Genomic DNA, 17,481 nt, shown 5'->3' on the forward strand with positions numbered 1-17,481 from the left:
GGTTCAAAAGGCACGGCGTCCCTCCCCCGCGCTGGAACCAGGGCTTCTCGGCAGGGCCGGGTCCCGGAGTGACTACTCACACTTTAATTAAAAGATGGGAATAGAATCAAGTGATATTGAAAGCTTCACCACACAGCTGGAAAGTAAAACCTGGTGAAGTGACAGATGGGCGTGAGGGACAGCAAGGCTTTCCTGAATACATCACCAATGTTACAACGTAAGTGGAGACCTCGGCTGGCACTATTTTCATTGTTTACTTATTTATCCCATAAGAAAACGTAGTACTTGTAAGTTGAGTTTTTTGAGGTACTGATGAAGACCAAACAGTCTTTGAGCATCAAGGTTTAAGTAAAAGGCATATCCAAGTACTTCTGTTTTATGTGGACACTGAAAACACGGAGAAACTGTATATTTTTAATCAGTGCGAACGATATGGAGCTGACTTTAGACACTCCTCTTCATATTTTATATTAAACTAATTCAACTCATGACGTCACTCAAAATAAAGACTGGCAAGTACACGCGCCTCTAGAGAGTTTCTCAGCACCGACATGGGATTCAAAGCGCTCTTTGACACGTACATTGTGCCCGTCTCTGGAATCCACACGTAAACTCCCAAACCAGCACGTGGGGATGCCACATTGGAAAGGACCACCTGACCGTCCCTCGAACCTAACTGCCCCTTCGCGTTTCACAGGAAAAAAGGCAACTCACGATATTGTATTTTTAAATAAAAAGACTTTATTCATGAAATAAGATAGCAGCTAATAGTTTAAGGAAGGCTGGGGGAGATATTTCTTTCACATGGGGGCACACATGCACCTTGGAAAATATTTGGCAAAGTCATAAAATTAGCATTTTTAGTCACCTGTAAAGTGCTGAGACATTAATTTCGGGTGGACCTGCATTGTTTTTCTTAACCATCCAGTAAGTAGAACATTGATAGATAACTACACGTGGAGCACAGCGAACTCACGGATCACTCGTGCACGACGCCCGCAGAAGGGGCCCTAAGTGCCAGTCTGCCGACCAAGGGCCACCTTTCCTGTGTCCTGTGTCCGCCGCCAGCACCAGCGCCCACCCTGACCAGCACCGTGCATCCTTCGGGACGTGCATTCAAAGCTAGAAGCGCTCCTGGTCGACAGATGCAAACACAGCAGGAAAGGATGGACCAAGACACCTTCTACGTCTCCTGAGACACTAAAACACACGCATCTCCCACGTGGGTATTTTGGCATTGACGCTTGAGTCTAAATGTTGACAGGCATTGAGGATTTTGGTTCAAAGCAAACGTTATTTGTGAAACGTTACAGATAACATAGTGCCTAAAACTTTGTTAATTTTTTTAATAGAAAAATGCGATATAAAAATACTACTTTGTTAAAAATATACAGTACACGCATTATACCACTTTGGAAAACGCAGTTCAACTCAGAAAGCACATAACGCCACCTGGCCTGGTATGTGTTACGTGGCTTTCTTCATTGTTACAAATTCTATTCTGGAGTTAAAAGATATACAACATAAATAAAAGTAGTGAATCTGAATCAAGTACAATTACTTTAAGAATTGTTAATACACCCCTCCACCAGTGAATATGCTGTATTTCCCCGTGAGTTCTGAGTCTGCGAGTTCTCTAGGTGACAGGCTACGAGAACAGGTCTGCAGCGTCCCGTGTTTATTAAGGACCACGGGGGTCAGAGGGGGAGCATCCTCCCGGGACCCCCATCCACTCAAACACGGCGTCCACCCCCCTTCCTCATGCGCGTTCACACGGGGCTCCCCTGCCTGGGGTGGAGGGAGGGGCTGCCGGAGATGCCGCCTTGACGATATTGCACTTTTCGGCCCCGAGACGGCTGGCGAGTCACGCCCAGCCAGCTCAGATGCGGCGGGACCGCTCGGGGTGTGTGACTTGACTGAAAGGCCACCCCCGAATCTCGACCCTGGCTCACACATTCAGCAGGGGGATCTGCCAGACCATGACGGACGAGGCCAACTCCTCCGGCCGCTGCTGCCTGGCCTTCCTGCTCACCCGCCGGTGGCCCTGTCCCCCACAGGCCACCAGCACGGAGCTGGCCTTAGCCTTCCTGGCCCGCCGCCCTCGGCCGGGGGAGCTGCAGGGGAGCCGCAGGGGGTCCTGGACGAAGCTCTCCTCTGAGCGGGGCCCCAGGGAGCCCGAGCCCTGGGAAGGCGTCGGGGACCCAGACGTGGAGGAGACGTCGCTGGCCTGGGCGAGGGAGCCCAGCGAAACCCCCAGCCAGACGGCGTCGGGGCCGCTGCGGCTCGGGCAGGGCCCGGGCCCCTCACCGGGGAGCGTGTCCCTCTGGTCTTCATCCTGGGGGTCGGCACCGGGGGGCGGGCTGTCCCTGGGCTTGTCTCTGTCCGCCTTGGAGGCGGCTGTGGCCACGACCAGGAACTTGACGGGCCCGTTGTGAGCATGGTAGGAGACCAGGCCTCGACCTGAAAGGGCACAGCGCTCAGCAGGGCTCCGCATGCCGGGCAGGGCCCCGGGCACCCCCCGTCCACACGGCAAAACCCCGTACTCGACAGCTCAGAGCGAAAACAGCTTCCAGACCACATTCTCGTGGATTTCTAGTGAAGTCCAAGAATGCTCTCAAAACCATGGTCTAAAATACAACCGTGGTTTTCGTCATTGGTATCTCAGTTCTGGTACTTGCGTGGTACTTTTAAAGGGATAAAGTAGATATTTTCCTGTTCTCTGTATAAATGCCTTCTCGCCTGCTCTAAGATAATATATTTAGGAAAAGTTTCCCTAAATCTTGGTTTTAAAAACTTAAATGCCTGGGGCTTCCCTGGTGGTGCAGTGGTTGAGAGTCCCCCGGCCGATGCAGGGGACACGGGTTCGTGCCCCGGTCCGGGAAGATCCCACATGCCGCGGAGCGGCTGGGCCCGTGAGCCATGGCCACTGAGCCTGCGCGTCCGGAGCCTGTGCTCCGCAGCGGGAGAGGCCACAGCAGTGAGAGGCCCGCGTACCGCCACAAAAACAAAAACAAAAACAAAACTTAAATGCCTGAAACATGTCAATGCTAGGAATAAGATGCCTAAACTATAAGTAGTTTCCTGCCATTTTTCACTTTAAAAAGATTCTGTGGTTTAGAATAAGTTAGTCCTAATGCATCGATTAAAATGGGGGCTCTTCAGTTCAAGGGTGATGTGAATTCAATTTTAAAAGAAGCACCAGAAGCTCCCTGTAGGCCTTTTTTATGAAATGCAGACTCCCCCATAACAGCGGGACTCCAAGGGTCAGGCGGGAACGGATGTCCATTTTTAAACGCCTCGCAGGTGAGGTGACAGAAATGGGGGGTAGATGCCCTTTTCACCAAATGCTTTGAGGCTGAAACAGGGCCCTAGCACCTCCCTCCCACTCTGGCCGAAGCAGAGGACGTTACAGGATTCCTCAGCTGGGCGAGGTGACTTCCTCCATGAGCTGAAGGACAAGTCAAGAACTCCTCCAACAGCGGGTACTGGGGGAGGGTAAAGGGATGGGGACGCCCAGACACCAGGCATGGAGGTGCGATCTGACGCGACAGCCCAGGGGAACATCCCAGCATCACCGGGTGAACCTGAATGTGAGTGTTTCCTACACACCTGTGGTCCCCTCCAGGACACACAGCCAGAAGAACCCGAGTCCCTATGAGAAGGGGTGGCCAGAGGAACCCCCACAGAGGCATAGCACGTAACACACAGAACAGGACACAACTGAATACCCACTGTACGTCACATGGGGAACAAAGCCACGCTACAGAGCAGTGACACGCATGAGCTACGGTCACGTGACCAACAAGGATGCACCTCAGAAATAACGTGGAAAGAAAGCAGTCGGAGAGGAATACATACACTACGAGACGATGATAGAAAATGTGAAAATGGCACAATTAAAGACTTCTTTTTTAAAAAAGGTACAAGTTAGCAAAACTATGGAGAAAAACCAATGGAACGGTGACGTGAGACCCAGCAGGAGAACGGCTATGTTTGGTTGTCGGGGAGAAGCGTCCCCAGCTGTGACGGGAAGGGCTTCTGACTCCTGGGCCTTTACCACTCAAACTGCCCGTAGTCATCACGTACAGCTTCTGCATGTATCACAGGCAGGTCATAACGAAGACAGCAGTTAAGAAATGAATAAACCAAGTTGGAATTCCGTGATCCTAACAGGTGGATCACTGACAAAATAGGAATTTATCTAAAGCACAGACCTATTCGCAGTAGACCCGTGAAAGCTTGTTGAGGGAAGGAAGGGCTGCCTGCGGTCAGAGTGAAATAGTCCAGCGTTGACAGTAGAAAGAAACTATAGACAGAGATCTTTATTAACATTTCAATGAGTTTCCTACAAATCTTTTTCTCTGAGAGTTATTACATAATCGACATAAAATTTTAAGATCTTGGTTTTACTTAACTTACAGAATTAACATTTCTCTGTATCATTCCAAGCTCTCTGCAAACATCATTTGCACTGGCTGTGTTACATTCTAAAATGGCAACGCGACCACTGTCTTAGGCGTCTCCCTACTCCTAATTTTGGATGTTTAGGCCGTTTCCTGTTCTTTCTGCATCATGGTTTATTCCTAGAGTTGGCTGCTTCACGAGACAGAATTTCCTGAATTGGAAACCCTGACTCCTGACGCAAAAGCATCTTCAAGTCCTAAACACCAAAGTGCTTTCCAAAAAGGCTGTGCCCATTTGAGCTCCCCGCAACACTGCAAAACAGCACAACTGAGCTTTCTCAGATGCTGGGCCTCTTTCTTTGCAAAACATAAAAAAGCATCCATTTTCACTGAGCAAAACTGTACAGAATGATCAAAACCAACAGGTGGCAAAAAAGGTAACGTGAAAACACGTCCTGGGGATAAGGGTCTCCCTGGACCACTGACGTCAGAAACAGGAAGACAAAAGTATGACCTGATGATTCAAATTAATAGACATAGTCTTTACAGTAGGAAAGAAAGGAAGGAAAAAAGGAAGGGATGAAGGGAGAGAGAAAGCCACCTAAGTAATTCACACTGTTTAAGCAAAGACACAGCTGACCACAGACCCATGGGCTTGACGAGAGTACAGTACAGGACAGAGGCCTGGGAGACGCAGGCACTCGGGGGGTGCACTCACCGGTCACCTTGGGGATCCCCTGCAGACGAGGGACGGGCAGGGCCACCACGACGCCCAGGCTGGTGCCAACCATCAGCAGGCCGTGGCAGACGAGCAGGCTGGTCACAGACAGCCGCTGGTGTCCTGGGGGACAGGAGAGACTTGGCCCCGCAGTCTGGCCTCTGCAGCCCACACGCTGGGGCAGGGGCCCCGGGCACTGCCCAGAAACCCTACAGACCTGCCACAATGCTCCCCGGGCAGCCCCGAGCCCTCCCGGCCAGCGGGTGTCACCGGAGCCCTAGCCACACACCGCGGCTCCTTCAGCCGGACGAGCAAGAGAGAGATCTGGGGGGCGTCCTGGCTGCACCCCGGCAGAGCACGGCCACGGCCTCAGGACACGTGCACGGTGCTCTCAGCACCGCTGGCGCGGCCCTTCCAGAGCCGATCACACACTCCCGCCCCGAACCGTCCACGTAAATCATCCACTTCCAGGCAGAGCTGCACACACACACGTACACACACGTGCACACACGCACACACACGCATGTCAGACGGCAGCCCCGTGTGCGCAAGAGCCCACCTAGGCAGGTAAGAGGGAACCTCGCAGGTAGGACGGGCTCCCAGCGCAGCCCGCGCTCAGCATCACAGGGGAGAGACGCAAGCGAGCACCCAAAGGTTCCGTCGGAAGGAGACCATCCACGGCCTCGGTGGGAAAGTCCGGGAGGCGCGGACACCCAACGCTGGAGTCCAAGGGCTTTGGAGCTTCTGGCTGTCCGCTCCGCCTTGTTTTGTTTTGTTCTGCAGTCGAGGCTCTGAGGCCCAGAGAGGTGGGTCAGCCTGACAACGTTAGGAAGTGGAGGGAAAGGTGCGTGCCTCCCCGTGACTCTCGTCTCAGGGACTGAGTCTGGGCCCCGAGCATCCCACCCCTGCCCTGACCCTGCCCACAGCACCACCATCTTCGACAGGGGCTTTAAGCCCCTCCTGGCATCTCTGCTCAGCGCTCAAGCTCGAGAGCAGAGAAGGGTCACGCGGCTGCTCCCAGTAAGGCATGGAGGGCGCTTCGAAACAGCTGGGTTCTTCTGCTCTCTGGAAACGAGTCATTTTCAGTATCTCTGTGTTTGACCTAAGTTCATCTTAGATAAAAAGCATGGAAACAAGTGGTCTCAACACCAAAGCCAAAGGCAGGTCACCACGCCCACTGAAGTTATTTTATGATTATTTAGGCAACGGAACACTGAAGCCAAACCCAGACAACAGCTACGAAAACTAAAGATCTGGTTTTACCTCTAAATACAGGCATATTTTTTGAAGAAAAGCTAATGTATTAAGTTCATCCAAATGCGTGCCCGTGGAAGCAGCTGGGGCTTCAGAGACGCCTGGGATCTGCGTGTCTGTCTACACCTGGGCCGGGAGCTGCCATTTCCAAACGCCAGGGAGAACTGCAGAAGCCATTTAGAAACACGGCTCTGGGCACAGCTCACGATTGCTATCCAGGGGCAGGTGGTCCCATCGTGGGGCAGCCCTTCGGAGAGGAGCTCCAGGGACCAGGGAACGTCCCAGGACACACGGGTGTGCCTTCCAGAGCAGAAGCCTCACTTGATGCCCCGTGACCTAAAGATTCCCCACAGCTACGTTCGAGACAGAAAGCAAATCCGCAAAGCGGAGACCCTCCTTCTCCAACCCTCTGGGAACCTTTGGTGGAAGCAGCTGATGGAGGCGACTTTTGGAACTGGCTCACTGCTCTGTGTTTTGTTTTGTTCCAGTGACGTACGGCCTCCGCCACTACCCTGGTGCACAGGGGCGGCAGGTTACATTCCATCTGGATATCTTACTTCTCAACACCAACGTGGAGAATGTCATGACAACGGGATGGACAGGGGACAGAGCTATTATTTCCCTTTTGCAGCCACTTTCTGAAGCCACCCTCCTGGAAGGAATACAGAAACTGGGGCAGTGGTATAGTCCTGTGGTCCTAGACGTGAATAAATTTCCTTTTTAACACACAAAAGTACTGGCAACAATAAAAACAAGCAGACTCTCATGATGTGGTCTCAGGGCTCGGTTCCGAGGTTGGCTGTGGGTTTTTATATCATTTAAGTCCACCCACACCCTCATTTTGGTAGCCAAGTCCTGCATATAAGCAAAAACTGTTTGTATGAATAAACTGTTTTGTGATTTATTTGATCGTCCTGAAATATTTTGGTCTGGGAAACTGAGTTTCCTTTAATTCTTCTCCAAAAAAGGAATTTGTGAGTTAAATTTTCTTTCACAGAGAATATATCATTTTTAAAATATCGGCCTAGGACTATTAAAGAAGCATCTGAAATACTTTTAATCTACCGCTTGGCTTTAAAGAAAACTAATGAGGAAAAGGGAATTTCAAACAGCCCACCTCCACAGTGAGAATTAACAGATCCTCGTAAAATATGATGTGAAATAGTTCCAACCACTAATAAAAACATTAAGAAGATCTTACTTTCAAATTACAAAGGATAAAAGTTTACTACTTATTTTCATTCATAAATGCATTTTGAAAGTGACCTTCTATCCCCCTTAGGAATTTTCCCGCCTCTTTGCCTGTAAATAGCATATTAGGAACATCTGACTTTTCATCCTGTCTCCAGCTTTTACATCTGTGTTACGTTATATGCAGTGAAAATCTGGGAAACTCTCTAGTCTCTGTAAAGAAACTCTCTCCAGAAGTGGATCTCTCTAAAGAGAAAGGACAAAACAATTCAAAGGTACAGAAGGTGCCCTGTGTGGCGTCGGGATGGGGAAAAGTCACCGTGTGGGGAAAGGTTACGAAACATGACGAGAAGGGGATAAAACTACATGGTCGGTGGGAAAGACCAACGGAAACAACCCCGGGGCTTCTGGGAGGTGCTCCTGGGAGGACACCCCCAGACCTTCACTTCATCATAACAAACGCGAAAGCAGGGAAAACTGGGATGTTTTTCTTTCTAACTGGTTTGAAAGCCGTCAGTTCCAGCGAATGATGGTTTGTTCCATTTTCAAAGTAGTCTAGGATTCATCTTTAATTTCACATACGAAAGTTTAACTGAATGGTAATTAGGGAACGTGGAGATTTTCCCATTCCGGAGGGTCTGCAGACAGAGCTGCTGAGAGGTGTCCAGGCTACTCCTTGTGGAAGCACCAGCTGTGGCCTTCTGAGCTGGCCAAGCTGCAGGCAGAGGGGCCACCCACTCAGCATCGAAGGGGGCGGCGAGGCGGGAGGGGCGGGGCAGAGATGCCGACAAAGGCTGCAGTTGGCATGGGCCGGAAGTGAGTTATCGACACGAAGGGGCAGGGGGAGCTGGCCGCTGTGTGATGCACGCTCTCCGGAAACCCTGCTGTCCTCTCACACGGGGACACAGGAGCACAGGAGAGGCGGCCAGGTTTATTCAAATGCTCACGAGAAACACACAAACAGGGGAGAGAATAGGAGAAGCAGCCAGCCTTCCAAGTGTGCTTGGAAAGCCTATGACTGGAACCCACTCCTGGCTCCCACCCGGGACAGAGACCAGGGAGGCGGGCAGGTTAGCGCAGGATTAACTGCTGGTTAAAGAGCCGCTGGTTAGCGCAGGATCAACTGCTGGTTAAGGAAGCTGCTAGTTAGCTCAGGATCATCTGCTGGTACAGGAGCTGCTGGTTAGCGTGGGATCAACTGCTGCTTAAGGAGCCGCGGGTTAGCGCGGGATCAATTGCTGCTTAAGGAGCTGCTGGTTAGCGCGGGATCAACTGCTGGTTAAGGAGCCACTGGTTAGCGCAGAATCAACTGCTGGTTAAGGAGCCACTGGTTAGCGCGGAATCAACTGCTGGTTAAGGAGCCACTGGTTAGCGCGGGATCAACTGCTGCTTAAGGAGCCGCTGGTTAGTGCGGGATCAACTGCTGGTTAAGGAAGCTGCTAGTTAGCTCAGGACCAACTGCTGGTTGAGCAGCTGCTGGTTAGCGCAGGATCAACTGCTGGTTAAGGAGCCGCTGGTTAGTGTGGGATCATCTGCTGGTTAAGGAAGCTGCTAGTTAGCTCAGGACCAAAACTGCTGGTTGAGCAGCTGCTGGTTAGCACAGGATGGCACCAGAGCCCAGGGGACACAAAATCCACTCCTCGGTCTGTTCCCTAACTCATAAATAACCTTGAGTCTGGTTTAAGTTGCTGAATTCCCTTATGATGTGGTTGATGGTACTTAGAAGAGTTACACTGACTTTTGTATTACATAGAAAATCGTGCCACTTGATTTGGTTACGTCACCCCTGGAAAGCAACGTGCTCACTCAGCGGGGACCTGGGAAGGCTAATCTGACAGGGGGCGGGGGTCTCAGCACTTTTTCATCCAAATACCCTCCCCTGACTGTTCTGGACAAAGAGGAAACAGCTGCATCCTGACATGACTCACGCAGCCTCCTGACCCGGAGGAGATGCCGCCCTCTGAACCACGGGCTGTAACCACCTTGGGGGCCGGGAAGGTTGACCGACGGCCCCTCGAAATGTGTGTGCTGACCCCAGGCGCCGTCATCCACTGTGTCTGCCAAGTATGATGTGGTTTACGGCAAAGCGCTCAAACTAGTGGTGCTCAGAACAGAGCCCCAAACCAGACAGAAAGATGCAGCTCAGCACACGAGTCCCAGTCCACAGGGGAAAGCGCGCTGAGACCTCGAGGGAACTAAATAGGTTCTCAGTTCTGCTACAAAAAGTCACGAGTTACAGTATAGTATAGTAATTTTTTTTTTCCAATTGTGTTCTTTTTGGCCTGGGAAGGCTTCATCTCTAGAACCTACTGGAATTTTATATTCCAGTGAGAGCACAAAAGGACAGTTTACACGTTATTGCTATATATACATAAAAACCCCACTTGGGCAACATCACGAACACAACTCTAGAATGAGGTTTACCCACGTGTCCAGGATGACGGTGGTCCAAGGACCTGCAATTCCACGGGCTCACATAGGGTGCAAACACGCACTGACACAAGTATTGAAGTGTCAGAGAGGACACAATGAAACACTTCTCACCGCGAAACACTGGCCCAAGGGTAAGGCGATTCAAAGAAGGACAGACAAGACGTGGGTGTCTGGCCTCCCTGTTCCCAAAAATGCAAGAAAATCAGACCAACGTCAGACGCCTTTCTGAGGACCACATTCAAGAACCACTGCCCAGGCGTAGCAAGAGGACTCTCATCCTAAGTGCTCCTGATTTCTGCTCTAACTGTCCACCTTCCTCACATCCGCCAGGTCTAGCAGCTACAAACCTGGGAGTAAAACATGAGATGCAGAGAAAGCACAGAATCCCCGGATACTGGTGAACCTGGACGTATTTCGCACACAGCAGGCAGATGCGGGAGAACACGCCACCCAAAGGCCCCTTCTGCATGGGGCTCGGGCTCGGGAGAAAGAGCCCTAAGTCCTGGCACAGGGATAAGAGGCCCAGGGCGGCGGGGGCCCCAGGGGGGGCAGGGACTGTGTGTGGTGATGGTGACAGCAGGCGGGGCACACCTGCCAAGGGGCCCAGGGACGTGGGGCCGCCAAGTGTCCCCACCTGACCACACGGTCTCCTGGCTCCACAGGAGCCCAGGCGGATCCTGACCTGAACAGTGAAAGCCACGCAGGTGGATAGGAAACAAGGGAGTCATTAACTGGGGGATGGAAAGAAGGAAAGAAAACAAGATGAAGTACAGCCGGTGGCCCAGGTGCAAACAGGTTACGTGGCCACGGGTATGTGACCGCTGGGCTTTGGTACAACAGGGACCGGGGATTCGAGCACCCTGGGAGGGCTTCCCGCACAGGTCTGTTCACGCGGTGTGGGTGGCGGCCCACGTGCCGCACACCGGATCTTTCTCTTCTCCAACCGGGAGCCAGGAGGCGCAGCCAACGTGGGAAAGGAGGGGAATGCCGTGCGGCGTGAGCCTGGTCCTTAAAAGCCCCGTGGAGACGTGGGCCAGTACACACCAGGCACACACACCTGTACACAGCAAGCAACGCATATACACACGAGTTACATACATACACACATCTGCAACATGCTTACACACACTAGCCACATGCCCTGCACAACAAGCCCACACGTGTACATACTAGCACACACCCGTACATAAGAAGCCCAGGTGTACATACTAGCCACACGCCAGTACACAGCAAGCCATGTACATACTAGCCACACGCCCGTACCTAACAAGCTCACGCGTGTACATACTAGCCACACACCAGCCACATGCAGCCCCCACACCCCACTCCTGCACCTTGGCCGGTTTGACTCCCACTGCCAGGAACACCCTTCCCGCGTGGAGCTGGCGGAGCCCCGTGGAGCCCCCCCACCAGAGAGTCTCCTTTTCTCTGCCCTTCAACCTCAGATCCTTGCCCCCGCCCCCCGCCCCAGTGCTTTACTAACAGCACTAAACCGTCTGCGATGGGCGGCTCTGAGCTCTAAGAAGGGCGCTTTAGTTCGGGTCACCCGACAGCCCCGAGCCCCGGCCCCAGGGGATGTGGCACCGCCCACCAGCGCCCCAGGGCCCACCTGGCAGCATGTGGTGGACCGGGGTGGCGACGTTGACATCCTGGAGATGTTTGAGCGTCTCTGTGTGGAAGAGGCGGAGCGTGGACCCCGAGGTGAAGGCGATCCAGATGCCCACACCGGCAATGGCCATGTGTGAGACCACCATGCCCTCCTCCTGGTGGGCCTCCAGCTGGCTCTGCGGAGACCAAGGAGAAGGCGACGGCGGGGCGTCGGGGGTACAGCACGGAGCTGCACCCCACGTCGCCGTCACGGACCCACCCTCTGGGCTGCGCGTGAAGCCTCGGGTGGCGCTGTCGTCCCCACCATGCCTGCGTGTCCAGCTGGCGCCCCGGATCTCACCTGCCCTCAACCACCTACAGCAAGGGCACCGTCACCCCAGATCCACACGTCTGCCTGCGAGGAGGGCTGTACGGGCGGCTAAGCCCCCGCCGAGCTCGCAGGGTCCCCTCGGTGTCCAGCCCCGTCTGGTCCCCGGATGGCCACCTGCTGCTTCTCCGTTTGGCCAGGCCCTTCCCGAGCCTCCGGGCTGGGCTCTGCTCCAGGTCTCCATCCTGACAACCCTGCCCACGGGGCCCCCGGGAGGGAACTTTTGGAACTTGTCCCCGTGGTGGATGGGCTGGTGCTGGGCAGCTGTGGTCACTGCCTACCAGGGATTGGCGGGGGGCCGGTGGGGTGAAGCTTGGAGACACAGTGAGAAGAAACACTACCCTCAAAGAAGTCCTCTTAGCCCACAGCACGTCACAATCCTGCACAGCTCTCTAGCCTGAAAAGAGGTAACTTAAAACCCCCTAGGAAAAAAACAGGCTTATGCCTCTGTCCCCTTCCTCAAGGACTGAGAACAGTGCGGGACGCTCTTTACAACCCACTATGCGGCCGAGGGGGCCAAAGGCGCCATCCTCGCACGCCTACCCGCGTGGAAAGGGCTCGCCGGTTAGCCCCTCACGCTGCACCCATGCCGCGCGGCACTCCCGAGCTGGACCGAGGGGGACACGTGAGTCTCTGATTTTGTCGGAAGGGAGGCTGCCCGTCCAAGGGCACCACACCTTGTTTTAAGTGAAGACTGCAGCTGGACAGGCAGGGCTGAAGAGCGGCCTGGGGGTCGTCCTGAAGCCGGGACTCAGGCGTGACAGTGATTCTGGAGTTCGCAGACGCCCCCGATGGCCTGAGCGCTCAGTCCTGCCATCACCACCTGCCCGGGGCCGCACGTTACCTCCGGAGTACCCGCGCACCTCCCGGGAGGGAAGACGAGGACCCTGCTCTCGGGACGGACAACTGGCTCGGGCCCTCGGCCCCTCCTGCAGCCAAAGCCGGGGGGCCGCCGTTTCCTCCGAGATGCCCGTGCTATGCTCACCTCCACAGACATCTCCCTCCGCGCACGTGTGCACCCTCCCACAAAGCGACCCCGATCATCACAGGTCTAATTTAAACACGCGTCAGTGGGGACGAGCCGGTGCCGGCGGTTAGGAAGGACCCCCGAGTTCTTACAGAGTGAGTCCTCCTGAGTAAACACGTATGACTGGGAACGCTGGGCCACACGGCAACTCCACGTTTCACTTTTTGAGGAAGGACAGACTGTTTTCCAACAGCTGCCCCATGTCACGTCCCCATCGGCGATGCGTGCAGCTCTCGACTTCTCCGCGTCCTCTCGGCACTTGTTAACGTCCCTTCTCTATTGCTGTCATCCTCGTGGGCGTGATGTGATGTCTCATGGTGGCTTTGGTTTGCATTTCCCTAAGGACTAAGGATGGTGCACACCCTTCCCTGTGTGGCCGACTGTGTATCTTCTTTGTAGAAATGTCCGTTCGGATCCTTGGTCCGTGTCTGAACTGGACTATTTTTCTTTTGATCGTTGATCTGTAGTTATATAAGCTGTTTGTTACGCACTGTCGGCAGATACACGATTCTTAAGTATTTTCCGCCATTCCATGGGTCGTCTTTTCACTTTGCGGACGGCCCGTGGAAGTGGCTTGGGCTGCCCTGTACCACAGAAACAGACATGGCTTTCCTCTCTGGCAGGCTTCAAGGGGATAGCTTCCATGCTGTTTTGTGAACCGGCACAGATCCCCTCGGAGGAAGCCCACTGCCGAGATCAGGGCTGCAGGAAGCGGTAGTACTTTCGCGTCCCACTGCCCTGTGTGTGTATCACCGCGCAGTAAGGTTTCAGCAGCAGAGCGGGGCTGACGGGGAGGAACGGGGCAAGCGGCCCACCCCTCCCACATGCGCTGAGTCTCGGCCTCACGGCTCTGCGTCTCTGAAGAGGAAAAGCCCAGCTGGTCCTTCGGGTCAGCTCAGGACAGAGCGCTCCCTGCTCCCGGAAGGCCATCTCTGGCAGAGCAAGGCAGCTTCCAAAGAGAGGTTAAAAAGGGAAGAAAAACGTCACGTGATGCTGAGAAGTCCTTGTGCTACCTGAGCGTAAAGGAGCACAGGTACTCGCTCTCCCGGCTGCTGGCTCTTTCACAGTTACTGTTGAAACTTCTTGTGGAAGAAGAGAGAAACTCGCGGTCTGCTGGTCCTCAACCCCCGCTTCTTTCTAAGAACTCAGCAAGCCCGGGGAGGAGGCAGCCCAGAGCCGCTGCTGGTCGGGGCCCACCCCGTCCCTGCCGTCCAGCGGCTCCGTTCGGTTACTGCCTTGGCCGCCCCACTCCCATCCTCTGTCTTGCGGGCCATCTTGTCCCACGCGTCCTGCACGCTGCTTCCCGGCCGTCCTGTGGCCACCTCCACCGCTGCAGCGGCTGCCCGGGTCCACCACTGTCTGCTCACGGGTCTTCGGCGTCTCACAACTGGCTGTTTTTCTTTACAGAAGTGCCTCGTTCTGCAAAGTCTACCTCAGATTCTCCCTCTCTGTCCTCCACCCACGGGGAGTGGAATTCTCCCGACAGAGCTCTGGAACAACCTTCTCAGTGAGTCTTCAGTCCCCAGTCTCACCCCCCTTTCAACTCCTTGCAAAAAAAAGTCCTCGGAGAAGACAGATTTCCTGGCGTCTGTCCCTTGGTTAAATCCCCACATGGCCCCCGTCGCGCACAGCGTGGCGGGGCTCAGGACGTCACGCGCCGATCTGCCCCGGGAACCGAGCCAAGCGCGGCTGCCCTCACGGTCACGGCCTCGGCCTCACCAGAGCTGCCCAGACGGGCCCCGTGAGCGCTCACGGCAACAGAGGCTGAAACCCCGGGAACCAAGGCGGGGACCGCACGCTCCTGCGTGCGAGGGACCAGGTGCCCTCCGACCACACCTGCGCCAACCCCACGTCCCCACGCGCGGACTCACCCTGTTTCTGGGCAAAGGTCCTCCAGGAACTGCCTTCTCGTGTCCTGACACACAGCACTCCTCCTCTGAGATGTCGTGCGTTTTTGCCGCCCGCTGAAGTCCTCCTCTCCCCGGACAGGGCGGCTTTACGGGCCTGTGACCCTCGCGGGGTCTCAGGCTCAGAGGGCTCCGCACCTGGCGTGATGCTCGGGCTGCTGGCATCTCGGAGTCCGGGCTAACTGACGTTGGACGTGGGGCCCTGCAGGTGCCGTAGCCAGTCCTGACCCCAGACCTGCCCCCAGGGGCCAGGTAGCTGGTGCTGCCCTCACCTGTTCCGGCACGGCACCTGGCCTGTGAGTTCTTCCTGGGCTTTGGGTTTTTTTGGACAGCACTGTACTTCTTAAATGTGTGACACGTTTGTGCTGGATGATGGGTGATGTGAACGATAATTTATCTCTGGGATGCTGGCCATTGTCTCCCACCTTCTCAGAGGCTTGGTCTTCTGTGTGAAAACAGGAACTTTGGGCAACAGGCTGTCGGAGTCTCCTGCCACCTTGAAATCATGCGGATCTGAAGGTCTCTGCAGGGTAGGGTAGCAGGGCCGGGACCGGCAGTAGGTGTTCAAGAACCGGTCTGCCTACCAGCTTGGGTCTGTCGCCTCTGTGCCCTGCATTTGTGTCTTTCTATACGATGACGGGAATTTATCTCATCAGGAAAAAAACGCATCAACTCAGAAAACGCTCTGCTACTAGGTCACCTTTAGTATCGTATCCATTTCATTCTTTCATTCTATTTTTGTCTTCAACGTTGGGGGTAGGGTTGGAAGGAAAGCTTTTTCTTCTTCTCCTGTCCTTCTGTCTGTCTGTCCTGAGTCAGGAACACTGCACATTGCAGAAAATCGAGAGTAAGGAAGGACAGGTCTTACTTTAAACAGCTCCAGTAATTAAACCGAAACTACCTGTGAAATCGGGGCTCCGAGAAACAAAGCTGTGAGGTCAGCACCCGCCGTATCCTCAACAAACCGCCCGCTCTTCAACGTCAGGTTGCTTTCAGAGCTGCGTCCATGTTCCTAAAGCTCAACGTTTTCTTAAAGGGCATGAAGTAAACCCCGTGAAGAAGGCCCTACGTAGCTGGGAAGGAAGAAAGAAGGCGCCCCCCCACCCCAGATCCAGGTGCAATGACTGCAGCTTCATTACGTGCATTTAACGCTTATGCTTCCCCGTCTGCTTCCCCTGACCTGGCGGGAAGGCGGGGAGTTTTATTGCTGCCGCGCTGGGCACGCACAGCCCGCCTGGCTCGGCACCTCTGGGTGAGGTGCTCGGCGCTGCCCCATCAGAACGCCGAGCTGGCACTGCAGCCCCGCTGTCCCCGCTGCAACTGTGCCAACCACTGCCGTGCAGAGGCCACCGCGAGAACGTTCATGCCCCTGGACATCAGAACTCACACCCTGCTCAGCCCACCGCAGAGCGAGTGCAGCCTCGTGGCCCCATGTCGCTGGCCCTACAGACAGGGCACATTCAGGGAGTTTCCCTGTAGCAGCTGCCCTCACCCCAACCAAAGAGGCTGCAGACGCATTGCGGTTTCAAGCCTGCAGAGCTGCACTGGTACCCCAACTGTGGTTTCCCTGCCCGGCGGAACTACTGGATAAATTACGTTTTTTTAATAACAGAGTAGATTTTGCTTCTCTCTCTATAAACACATTTCCTCATTTTGGTACTAAAAATGCACAGAAAGGAGGCTCTTATTTAAATCCAAATATGTTACTTCTGAGCCTTCAAGATTTACAGCATATACATCCTTTGGAGCATGTGGAAATAACCCTTTAATGATAATAAGGTCATAACGTTATGTTAGTCTGGAATCGCCTTGGCGGCAGCTATAGAAACCATCATTCCGGCTTTTGGTACGAATTTATGGCAAAATTAACGTATTGGTTTTGGAGAGATGTTCTAAAGAAAGATTGTTACGTTATTATTCCTTCTCTGTGAAAAGAAACTGAAATACAGCTAACAGAATGCTATTTCTGGCTCTTGTATATTTACTCTAATAATAATTTATTCTAGTAATAAATGGCAACCACTACTGGGGTGCTCTTTGCTGGCAATATTACCTCTCATTTTGATGAGGAAGTTGGTTGATCGCCAGCTTGTGGATCAGAGCCTGAGGCCCAGGTGAGCGGCTCACCTGCGACCACCGTGCAGTGCAGGGTTGAGTTAGGATCTGGAATCTGACCCTCACTACGTCACCGATAAGGTGCGACACTGCTGGTGTACAAGGCAGTGGAATACAGCCCAGCAGTGGTTACAGCGTCTATAAAGTGCCCTGCACAGGGGCCGTGGTTAATGACCTCTCCACACCCCACTGAGGGCTTCTTATTACTCTGAGGCACGTGAAGTAAAAAGGAGCAGGTGGAGAGAAGTAGAAACAAGAAGTTACCATAAAAATACTGGGCAGAGACTTCCCTGGCGGTCCAGTGGTTAGGACTGCGCTCTCACTGCCAAGGCCCTGGGTTCAATCCCTGGTCAGGGAACCAAGATCCCAGAAGCCACGCGGTGCGGTGGGGGAAAACAAAAAAACAAAAAAAACGAGCAAAAGCAATTTCACAGGTTTGTCTCCTGCCTCCTATTCTG

The 17,481-nt window shown here is 53.9% G+C and overlaps 1 protein-coding gene across 7 annotated transcripts in view; it reads right to left on the reverse strand.

The window, feature by feature from the left end:
* Window positions 1-724: 724 nt before the first annotated feature.
* Window positions 725-17,481, reverse strand: part of ARHGEF10 (Rho guanine nucleotide exchange factor 10) — an 88,545-nt gene continuing 71,788 nt past the window's right edge. For 6 of the 7 annotated variants that reach the window (XM_060291407.1, XM_060291403.1, XM_060291404.1 and 3 more), the window contains 3 exons: window positions 11,609-11,783; window positions 5,122-5,244; window positions 725-2,460 (listed from right to left, as the gene is read on the reverse strand). In XM_060291407.1, the coding sequence (XP_060147390.1) occupies window positions 1,949-2,460; window positions 5,122-5,244; window positions 11,609-11,783 (810 nt within the window). In that variant the 3' untranslated portion in view covers window positions 725-1,948. Of the gene's footprint in view, window positions 2,461-5,121; window positions 5,245-11,608; window positions 11,784-15,078; window positions 15,733-17,481 lie in introns of those variants that run through there. The other variant, XM_060291406.1, reaches the window with a different exon arrangement.

The sequence above is a fragment of the Globicephala melas genome, chromosome 21, assembly GCF_963455315.2.
Source record: "Globicephala melas chromosome 21, mGloMel1.2, whole genome shotgun sequence".
Taxonomy (NCBI): Eukaryota; Metazoa; Chordata; class Mammalia; order Artiodactyla; family Delphinidae; genus Globicephala; species Globicephala melas.